This window comes from Zootoca vivipara, chromosome 7, assembly GCF_965207765.1.
Source record: "Zootoca vivipara chromosome 7, rZooViv2.hap1.1, whole genome shotgun sequence".
Lineage (NCBI taxonomy): Eukaryota > Metazoa > Chordata > Lepidosauria > Squamata > Lacertidae > Zootoca > Zootoca vivipara.
The window spans coordinates 68,691,402-68,703,317 of record NC_142590.1 but is presented as its reverse complement, the minus strand read 5'-3'; the positions used below and the strand labels follow the sequence as shown (position 1 = coordinate 68,703,317).

General features: G+C 44.1%; 1 protein-coding gene across 1 annotated transcript; it reads left to right on the top strand.

Moving 5' to 3' along the window:
* Positions 1-5,447: 5,447 nt before the first annotated feature.
* On the top strand, positions 5,448-11,277 carry RAB5IF (RAB5 interacting factor). The gene is made up of 4 exons (XM_035123709.3): positions 5,448-5,665; positions 6,839-6,942; positions 9,165-9,294; positions 9,603-11,277. Exons 1-4 carry the CDS (start codon positions 5,528-5,530, stop codon positions 9,642-9,644), a joined length of 414 nt encoding a protein of 137 aa, XP_034979600.3. The 5' UTR covers positions 5,448-5,527; the 3' UTR covers positions 9,645-11,277.
* Positions 11,278-11,916: the final 639 nt, after the last annotated feature.

Sequence of the window (11,916 nt, the reverse complement as noted above, 5' to 3'; positions counted from 1 at the left end):
CACGATCCCCGCAGAGAAGATGCGACTTCTAGTTGTGTTGTTTTTAATCGCCCTGGTGTGGAAAGAGCGGGATCGGGCGGACGAGGCGGCCAATGGAGCCGAGACTTTCCCCAAACGGTTCCCTCCCACCCCCAAAGGATTTGGCCATACAAGGCGAAAAAATGCCGAGCTGTGCGGGTGGCAGGAGCCCAGCCGGGGGACGCGGGGCTGGAGACGGGGAGAAGAGGACGGGAAGCGAGGATTCTGCCTTATATAGATGAAATGATGTCGGGCTGGGGAGGAGGGGAACCGGGAGAAGCAACAGAAGCTTCGCGGTGCCGGGAGCAGCAGATGGAGAGGATGGAGACGCAGCTTCCTTTATAAGGCTGCAAGCGACGCCAAGGACGCCCTTCTCTGCTGGTTGGGTGCAGGAGTTTAAACAAAGCTATTAAAGAAACTTTTAAAAGCCAGAAACTTCCTGGGGACATAAATCGTTGGTATTTTCTTTCCCCCCAACGCACAGCTTTTGCCTGCGCAGGATTCTAGCATTCCCTGCTCTTTCCTCGTACGGAATAAAAGCATAGACACATGAAAAATCCCCCCCACCCGACTTTTCTTTCTCTTAATTAAGAGATGTTTCCTTTATCCCTCCCTCCGCAGTTAAAGCAAACACCAGTCTCGGCCCCGCCACCTTGTGGCGCAGGCTGGTATCGCAGCCGCGGTGACCTCGGCCGCCTCCGCCCAGCCGAGGGACGCTAAACTTTGCTTTTTTTTGGTTGGGGGGATTCACTTGCTAATCAACCATGCAGGAGCTCTGAAGAGGAGAATTGTATGACACTGATGTTTTGCAGCACGCTTTTTGTTGCGGTATTTCCATCCATTGGGTATTTTTTAAATTTTGAAATTAGAGGCTGCCTTACCCATGGGATTGCCCCTCCATTAAGAATTAGATTAAGAAGTCACCTCTGGAGCAAGTTCAAGATCCATCTAGCACAGCATTCTGTTCTCACAGGGGCCAACAAGGTGCCTGTAGGAAGCCCTCAGCCAGGAGGACATGAGTGCAACAGCACTCTTCTCGCTTGTGATTTTCAGCAACTGGAATTCAAGAGGCATGCCACCTTCAGTACTGGAGGTGGAACCTGTTATTTTAGACCCTATCCAGAACAACCAAAAACAAATGTGCTTCATCATCCATAAGGCAGCCCTTCAAATAGCTGAAGATGGCTTATCACATACTGCTTAATAATTTCTTTTCCAGGTTAAAAATCATATGCAACTCCTTCAGCTTTTCTTCGTACGATTGGATATTCCGGTTCTTCAGCACCTTTGCTGGCTTCCTCTGGGCACTTTGTCCAGACAGCAATTCTGTAACACTTTATCTGGGAGCAAATCCCACTGAACTCAGCGGTGTTTACTTCTGCATGGACATGCAGAGGAATGCATTGCCAAGTATTAGGCCTGCCATGCTGTAGTGAGCAAGTTTGATGAAATACAGTGCAAAGTGTTTTGGAAACGATAACTTCAAATCATTACATTTCCATGAAACCCAGACAAAGCACCTTTGCATTGAAATATTCTCATTTCTACACATGTATGTCATGCTTTGTCAAGTTGCCTTGAAATATGTTCAAAGCTGAAAGGCAAGACTTATTATTATTTATTTTTTACAACAAATAAATGGTAATTGCTTCCTAACCATTTCGGAATATATATTTGCAGGACTTCAAAATTCAGTAACCATTGTAACAGTGTGAGATCATAATAAATAGTTTTAATATTTATAGAACTGTCTACAGCAGGGCTGGGCAAATATTGATTGGGATCTCCTGGCAGATTGCTAGATGATTGGTTGCGGATTGATGAAGGGTTCTGACTAGCAATTGTTTACCATAGCAGCAATAAGAAGATTTCCTGTTTTAGAATACCTGATTTACAGTAACTCTGATGTATACTTGTATGTCCACTTATGGCTCTTGTGGTAGATAACTGACTTTGCCACCCAACCAGCTTTTCCAGTCTGTCTCCAACCAATATTTTGCACCCAGTTCGTTTTGTGAATCTCAGGGTTCCAGTAAAAAGCAAAACCGATCCCCTCCAAGCCTGAAGTCTGCTCACACTTGCTTTGTAATATCCACATCACCACTTCACATACATTATCTACTCAATCTTTGTACCAACTCTGTACAGTAGGTTGGCATTATTAGCTTCATATTACAGAGAGGGAGCTGAGTCGGACAGGCTTGCACCACTTACACTGCAATTGTATGCACTTATATGGAGACGTAAGCCTCACTTAGTTCAGTGGGACTTACTCCCAGCTAAACGTGTATAGGATTGCAGCCTTAGTGAGTTTATGACTAATGAAATTTTATGGATTTTAGCTTAGTACCACTAACCCACTTAACTAGGGCTGCAGCATTTATCCTGGAGAAAGCCCCACTGCATATGAGTGAGTTTTACTTTTGGACAAGCACACGTGTTAGACAATTTATTAGTTACTTGATTGGGTCAAACCACAGAGTCTAGGGCTTGCTGATCAGAAGGTCGGCGGTTCGAATTCCTGCAATGGGGTGAGCTCCCGTTGCTTGATCCCAGCTTCTGCCCACCTAGCAGTTCGAAAGCACATCAAAGTGCAAGTAGATAAATAGGGACCGCTCCGGCAGGAAGGTAAATGGCGTTTCTGTGTGCTGCTCTGGTTTGCCAGAAGCAGCTTTGTCATGCTGGCCACATGACCCGGAAGCTGTCTGTGGACAAACGCTGGCTCCCTCGGCCAGTAAAACGAGATGAGCGCCGCAATCCCAGAGTCGGACATGACTGGACCTGATGGTCAGGGGCCCCTTTACCTTTATTTATTTATTTAAAGAGCTTATATATGTACTGCTTAAATACAATAGTCTCTAAGTGGTTTACAAGAATACAATTCAAAAAGTAAAAACCAGTTATTATTTACTTCTTTAATTTAAGTAAGTGATGTGGTGAGCTCCTGTTCCTCAGTCCCTGCTCCTGCCAACCTAGCAGTACGAAAGCACATCAAAGTACAAGTAGATAAATAGGTACCACTTCAGCGGGAAGGTAAACGGTGTTTCTGTGCACTGCTCTGGTTCGCCAGAAGTGGCTTAGTCATGCTGGCCACATGGCCCAGAAGCTGTACGCCGGCTCCCTCGGCCAGTAAAGTGAGATGAGCGCCGCAACCCCAGAGTCATCCGCGACTGGACCTAATGGTCAGGGGTCCCTTTACCTTTACCTTTAAGCCCACTGGAAGGTTTGGCTTTGATGCTTTGCAGCTATGGTTATGTGTTTAATAGTTTTTGTTATACTGCAGTGCAATTTTAGGAGCCATATTCCCACTTTGAGAGCAACAAGTTAAGCAAATAGTGTAAATTCCTGTGCCTTTTATCTTTCACAGCAGTATTTGTGATCCCATGGGAAAGAGGATCACAGGTCAAGGCAGAATCATAATAGGCTGTTGTGAAAGCGGTGGAAGACAATAACTTTCTGCCACCTTGCGGCCAATGAACATACCATAGTATTTGAAAGCTACCGTATCTTGCCTCTTGAGCCAAAAAGGGAAATCCACCCAAGTGAGAAGGCAGCTTACTGCACATGGTAGCTTTAGATGCAAACACTTATATGCACTGAGGCCCCACTGAATTGACTGGTTTCACCTTTTGATGCACAAAGCACATGCATTTACCTTGTCTACTTACATATAACTAGGGGTGGAGTAAGGCTTCCCTTTCCCAGAGGGCCATTTCACTTGTAACATGAGCAATATTACATGACCATTTCACCTATCACATGGGTTGAGTGTACAGTGGTACCTCAGGTTACAGATGCTTCAGGTTACAGACTGCTCTAACCCAGAAAAAGTACCTCGGGTTAAGAACTTTGCTTCAGGATGAGAACAGAAATCGTGCGGCGGCCCGGTGGCAGCAGGAGGCCCCATTAGCTAAAGTGGTACCTCAGGTTAAGAAGAGTTTCAGGTTAAGAACGGACCTCCGGAATGAATTAAGTTCTTAACCTGAGGTATCACTGTACACTCAAAAAGATCCTGTAGCCTTTCTGTGACAAATGTACCTATATGATACATTGTTTCAAAACACCTGTTTGTGTCACTTTCAGCCGTGATAATTTGGGGTGCCTTCTTTAAAAGTGTTAAAGAATCAAATGTGTATGAAGAGGTTAGAACTGCTCAGCCTTTGTAACTCCTTTTTTAAAAATTGAAACAGAATACTGGAGACTTGGCACAATCCCATGTATATTTTGATGCTGGGGAAGACCTCTCCCCAACCTTGAGCTCTTTAGATAGATGTTTAATCCTGTGACAGTGTTACAGTGCTTTTATGATGTTTTGGCTTTTAACTTATTTTAGTTTTTTGTATTCATATTTTATTTTTGGTGTTGTTGTTTTTGTAAAACGGGATTTTTGAGCAGACATAGGATTGTTCTACGTATTAAGTTACTATTTCGCAAACATTTCATACTTCACACCCAGTTCCAGTTCCCTTCTCTCATCCTGCCTGAGCCCAGTGTATATTATCAAACATAAACCAGAACATTTGTGGTATAAAAAAGCTGCAGGATTTTAGTACGAAGTTATGGCAGATGCACTGATGGGAAACAAGGCTGTGTGGGCTCTTTGTAGCTGCAAAGAGCACAGAAAGAAGGAATGCCCTATGGCAGGCATCCCCAAACTGCGGCCCTCCAGATGTTTTGGCCTACAACTCCCATGATCCCCAGCTAACAGTACCAGTGGTCAGGGATGATGGGGATTGTAGTCCAAAACATCTGGAGGGCCGAAGTTTGGGGATGCCTGCCCTATGGCCAACTTGCATGGCATCAGCAGTGCAAGTCATCATGAATGCACAGTTTTTCATTTATTTATTTTTTAAAAAGATGTCTGAAGCTTGGAAGAATGTGTTCAAGGCCGTTCTGATTTTGCTGCAAACGGGTTCTGGTTGTCAGGGCCAGCCCGCCCACCTATAAGATGTAGATCTTCACTCCTTTCTTCCCTGGCAGGGAGGAGAGCACCATTTTGTGGTTCACCTCTGGTGCCAAAATATCCTGGGCTAGCCCTGCTGGTTGGGAACGAATTAAGAAAAGCACTTTGTAACTAACTCTCTCTCTCTCTCTTATATATATATATATATATACAGGTAGCCCTGCTCCGCCCCTTTTGCCAGTGTTACTCTACTCAGTTATTCCTACACTGCAGCGGGTCGGACTAGATGACCCTCGGGTATCCCCTTTCCAACCGTGCGAATCAGCAGCCAGGTGCTCCTCCTTCCTCCAGGCGCCAGTCTGCGCTGTCTCCGCCGGCGGAGGCCAGAAGGAACCGTAATATGGCCCATCTCTATCGCCGTAGTGCGCTCCGGCCACGTGACTGGAGCCGCGTGAGCCCGAGCGGGGCGACGCGATTGGTTGGGCGCCGGGCCGGCGCTCACGTGGGCGCGCGGGGTGCCTTCCGTGCTGCGAGAGAGCGCGGAGTGTTGCGGGGGGAGGGCGGCCCGGTGGGGAGGGAGGGAGGCGGCGGCGGCGGAAGAGGACGATGAGCGGCGGCCGGCGGAAGGAGGAGCCGACGTCGCACCCGCAGCAGCACCTGGTGGCCAACGGCGGCGGCGGCGGCGCCTTGAAGGGCTCGCTGTGGGGCAAAGCGCTGCGGAGCGACTCCGCCTGGGAGGACAAGGTGAGGCCTAGGCCGGGCCTCGGCTGCGGCGATTCCAGGGGCACCTGCGACGTCGGCTGCGGCAGCGGCGGGCCGAGCCTCCCGGGGTAGTACGGTAGCGGGACCTGCTCTGCTTCCTTCCCGACAGGACTCCCGAGGTCCGCCCACCGGAGCCGAGTGCGAGGGGGGGGGGATCCTGACTCCAGAGATTAATGCTGAGTCCTTACGCCCCCAAACCCACAGTTGGTTACTCCCCCCATCATCACCACCTGTCATTTCAGAAATACAATTTATCCAGTAGAATATATATATATTTCAAGTAGCTTTTCGGAGTAAATATCACTACAAGGTGGCTTATAATAAACACAGCGTGCAGAATAGTAAAAGCGGGGGGAGCCAAATCACGTCTCTCCCTAGTTCTAACACTTGACTGTCAGGGCTCAAAGTCCGTGGAGGTTAAACAATTGGGAGCTGGAAATCCTTTCCTGTCAATTTCAGATTGCTCTTACGCTGGAGGCTGGCTGTGGAACTGAAAATACTTGATCTGGATTCTGGCTCTGCTGTTGCCTTGTAGGAAGTGCTCTGGCAAACTACTTTGTAGTCAGTGAGCTTTGACAATAGAGCACGCTTGGGAGCAAAACCCACTGAATTCTGTGAGATGGTCTTTTAAATAAATAGGGTTGGGCAACACATATGAAAGTGTTTTGAATTCAACAGTGAGTAGCACCTGTGGTGTTAAATTTTTATCATCCCAAAACACTACTGTTTTTCCTCCAAAAGTAGGGTGCCTGGTAGTGTGACCTAACCAAGCTTTGGCTTTCGTTCTTCTATTGTCTCCTGATGCCTGTTGCGTGGCTTATCTTCCTTCCTTTTATAAAAATATAATCATAGAACAGAACCAAGTACGAAATGCACATTGGTTGGTAGCGTTTGAAATTTATAGTGTTGGTCTTAGTGATTCAGTTCAGGATCCTACTACTTCATGTCAGAATATTTCCTTAATACATTAGAAGAAACTTGAGACTTATCCTTTATTAAGTGGGAAGTACTGCTATATGACAGTTATTTATTATCTACATCTCATCTAGTCCAAAATGTATCTTCAGAGCTGCTTCTTTTTGTCCAAAGGGGCATTTTGTAAGATACATGAATTACAGGTCCATATGAACTTTGATTTTTGCCTCTTCTCCACAGGATGAATTTCTAGATGTGATTTACTGGTTCCGGCAGATCATTGCTGTTATTTTGGGAGTGATCTGGGGCATCGTTCCATTGAAAGGATTTGTGGGCATAGCAATGTAAGTTTTTGTTTCTTCTTCTTTTTGTTTTTGTTGGAAAAGTTGCCAAAAGAAGTTGGAAACAGCTGAAATGACAAGATGGATATTCTAAACCCTAGATCTGAAATTCATTTCCCATATACAGTGCATTGCATTATAAATCGTTGTGAGTTGGCAACTCCCAGGTGGTGAGCCTGCAAATTTTTTACAGTGTATTAGTGGGAAAATAGAGAATAATGTTTTTCTTTCACTGGATAGAGGGAGGAAAGGGGGGAAAGTTGGACATAACATACCCAGAAATGTCTAGAGGAAAACAAGCGGGGTTTTTTTTTTTAAAAAAAAAATATATGTAGTGCTTTATGCAGTCAATGTACAGTAACACTAGCAATTCAGAGGCCTATATATATTTGGCATCTCTCAGTCTCAAGTGACAATGGAATGTATCTCTGGGGGGAGTGAAACCACCAGAAATTCATGTGGTTTGAATGCCATTGTGGTGTAATAATTGGCATACTGATCTTAAAGAACCCAAGATTTAAATCTCTGCTTAGTCATGAAGTTCATATGAGCTGACTTTGAAGAGGACCTAGAAATTTCACCTGGCAAGATTGTGCAACATCCAACTTGATTTTTGTACTGACTTCTGGTTTGTTTCCGAGCTCAGTTCAGAATTGCCAATTATTGCCTTTATCCAAGCTAGGATATTTTGCTTGTTGGGTATGCCTGCTTTCTCAGATCATCAAGAGGAGCCCCTGTTGTTTGTGCTCTTCCACCTGAAGTTCAGTTGGTGGGAATGTGTAATATTCTTTGTTGCCAAGCCTAGATTAGGGAATGCCTTATATGGGATATTTCAATCTCCTTGATCAGGGGTCGGCAAGGTTTACCTTGCCCGGGCCGGATCCCGCGCACACGTGAGCGCACGGGGCCACGATTTCCTGCGTATGCGCAGACACAATTTCCGGCGTCTGCATCTGCACAGATACAATTTTTGGCATCTGAGTGTGCGTAGATGCGATTTCTGGCACTGCGGAAGCAAGTCCCTATGCCACAATGAGCAGGCGGCTTGGTTCAGGGGCAGCTCGGGGGGCTGGTTAAACAACCCCCGTGGGCCGCTTGTGGCACATGGGCCTTAGGTTGCCTACCCCTGTCCTTGATGTTTAAGGTCTCTGGTTCCCCCCCCCCACACACACTCCTTGGAGGCCTTTGGCTTACTGGGTGTTTGAGTCAGTGTTTTTTTCTTGATGCCATTTCATAGAATTATAGATTTTGAAGGGACCCGAGGGTCATCTAGTCAAATGGCCTGCAATGCAGGAATCCTGTCCACAGTCATCTCTAGGTGGGCTTGAACCACCCAACGTTTGAAACTAGCCGTCCTTTTGCAACTGGATGGAGATGTCCCAGGCACCACCTTTGGTGCCTAGCATCTCCACCTGCCTGGCTGCAGTCAGCTGGTCTGCTGGGCGCTGCAGCAGCAAAAGATGCATGTCTTTTGCTGCTGCGCTACCCTGCAGACCAGCTGATTCGTGTGGCAGCACAGCAGTACAAGATGCATCTCTTTTTTTTGCTGCCAGTTGAATCAGGTGGTCTGCTGGGTAGCGTGGCAGCATAAAATAAAATAAGGTGCCTAGACATTTTGTTTTAGTGCCTACAACCCAGGTCCCATGAGCCACATGGCTCCTAGCTTTCCTATTCCAGTTTCTAACACTGAAACTACCAACCTTCTGGTTAACAGCCAGGCACAGTGACCCATTGCACCACCTGAGAATTCGTTTTTATCATTTGCTATCTTGTGTGTATATGATTTTTTTTTTAAAATTAACTTTTTGGTGTTAGCCACCTTGAACCCTCCTGTTTGAGACAGAAAGGTGGCATACAATTTTTAAAATAAGATAAATATATTTTGTCAGCCTTGTAAATTTAATATTAATATTGTAACTTTAGTATATTAAGTAGTATAACAATATACTGTGTCCTCACAGGTAGCCCTGCCATGAGAAGGGCAGAGTAGAAGAAATGAATCTGTCCAATAAACCACACACCACCAGAGAGCTGTCCTGCAAATGCTCTATTGAAAGGAATGAGAGCTACATAAGAGCATAGTAGTGCTCTTCAGCATCTCCCATTAATTTCAGTGCAGCTTGCGCAAGAAACCTTCCTGGTGGAGTGTGGCTGACATATCTGATGTCTTTACATTGTACAAGTTGAAAGTGATGGTTTCCAATATGTTTCTTTCTCCCTTCCAGATTCTGCCTGATAAATGCTGGCGTCCTGTACCTCTATTTTAGTAGCTTCCAGCAGATAGATGAAGAAGAGTATGGTGGAACTTGGGAACTAACGAAAGAAGGGTTCATGACATCTTTTGCATTGTTTTTGGTAATCTATACTCCTTATTTGTTTACTGATGGCCCTGAGCACATATTGTAAAACAAGAGACAGGTCACCATCCTAAGAAGCATACAGTAAATATATTTAACTAGATGGGAAGGAATCAGAGTGATGGAACAAACAGTATAAATTACTTAAGAACGCAAGAATTTAAAAGGGTAATGTACAGATTATAGTACAGAGCTAATAGTAAACCTGTATTGTTTCAGTCTTCTTCAAAAAGAGGAAAGCAAAATACTGAATCCAATCATCAGGTTCTTCGCTGCTGATGTCATCTTGTTTGTACTTCCTTTCAGGTTGTCTGGATAATCTTCTACACTGCCATCCATTATGATTGATGAAGTCGGCCAAATCAGTTGTATACATAAGTTGAATAATACTTTAAGAAGCAGCCTCTGATGAACTGGGGGGAGGTAAAATAAGCCCATTTTTATACCCATGGTCCAAGGAGATGGGACAAGCCAAATGGCTTCTAAGAAGAGAAATTGAGCCTGTCTGATTATTTAAAGAAATGTTGCTTTTGCAGAACTTTAAAAAAAGCCATCACAATGTTTTGCAAACAATACAAGACTGTTTGACCTTTCAACCTTCTCTGTGATTTTGCCTGGTACAGTGACGGCAAACTTCTGTATTCTAAAAGGGTGACCTTATTAATTAATTTGTGTCCATTATCTTGCCCTCTCTGAATGAGATTGAATCAGTTTGTGACTTGTCTTCCGTTCACTTGACGTATTTTTTAAAAAACCATAAACATCATGAGGCATTTGGTTGGAGGCGAACTCTACAGAAATGATTACAAGAGCATAGAGTTTAATGGTTGACCTCGGCTTGTTTTAAGAATATTAAAGATCTGATCTGATAATTGATTGTATTAAGTATTAATGTCTTTAACTGGTTCATTCAGGGTTACTTAAATTTTGGTTGCTTAACAGTGTTATAACCAGATTCTTCAGATTATTTCCTAAAACTTTGACATTAATTCCTTATGGAGCAAGTGCTGGATTTACCTGGCTTAATTGCTGAACTTTCACAAACAGTAACCATGGTTTAGGAATAGTGGTTCAGTTAACAAATTAATTCAGTTCTCAGAGCCTACCTCAGAGTTCAGTGGTCTAAATGCACAAAACAATTAAGACGTATTTCAGAACTCAGTTACTTTGGGATCTTTCTAGGATTTTGAAGTTGAAACACAACACGCGAAATAATTAAAGCAACTAATATCCTGTACACAGAATTAACACTTTCAGGGTTGGAGTGGATTGATCTACAATTTCAATTTAGATTTTTCTGATGATTAAATAAAGACATTAAATGTAACCATATTGGTGGCTGTACATTAGTTTAGGCCACTTACAATTTTTAACTGTAGATCTTTTCTAAAATATGCATTACAGTCTCCATGGATATATTTAGGAAGTAGTCTCTTCTAGGACCAGACCTGTCTGTTCTCATCATAATCTCAGATGAATGGGCAGAGAGAAGAGCTTTGCACTAAGACTGCCTTATGGTGACAACCTGACTTGAGTCTTAACACACTGTGGATTAATTCCTAGTTCTTCTTAGTCTTCTGTTAAGCCCTCATTTTTGCATTTTTTACTTAGCAAGGTCACTTTCAATGTACTTTCCTTAAACTTCTCTTTTCGTCTTTATTGGTTAGTTGTTAGAATTCTGCCATAAGAAATGAAAGCCTGAAGTACTGTATGTGCTGAGAGCCATGGCAGGTGCTGCTCTTGCAGGCTTCGTTGCCAACTAACAGCCTCTGCCTATCTGGTTTGTGGATTTAATCTCTCATTCGCCTCATCAACCTGAAGGAGTCACCTTTTCTCCTCAGAATTTTCATCTCTGCTGGGTTTAAAATTCCATTTCCCAATCAGCGTCTGATTTTGTTTACTTACACTTTCAGTCACCTACCAAATACAGTACATCATTTTATACATGAAAGCTCTCTAATAAATGTCACATGATTAAGAAGCTGGTATGGTGCTTTTTCATTTGTACTGGCATGCTCTTACTTCAGACAATGGCTTAAATCTTGAGGGGCTGACTTCTCCCTTAATACTTGCTTACTAGCCTATTTGGTCTTAAGAACTGGTTCTCATCACAGAGTGAATGGAGTTCTCCCACTTTCTTTGAAGTGATTTGTTGTTGTGCTATGAGTGTTTGGTCTTTTGCAGTGTGGTTTGTCATGCCTGGCTCCCACAATGCATTGATTTTGCATAAACATTTTGGATCGGATGCATATTGCCTGTGGCAGGCGCTCTCAGTACAGGTGTGATGCTGGGTTGGGAGCATCCGGGCGATTTACAAACAGCCCTGCACCGCTTGGCAAGCTACTTCTAAAACAGGGATGGGGGATTTGGCCCTCTCTGATGTTGGAGTATAACTGCAATCATCCCTGATCGTTGTCTGGATGGCCACACATTCCTCATCTCTTCCCAAATGAAAACTTGGGGAGTTTCAGAAGCAGCCTTCAAGGCAACAAAAAGCAAAACGTCATTTGCATATGTGAGCCTTTGTATTCTACCCAAAGTTGCTCACTAGAGTATCTTGTTTTATTTATAATTTACAGATCATGAGGGGGATGATCATTACTCTTGCTTTATGTTATGC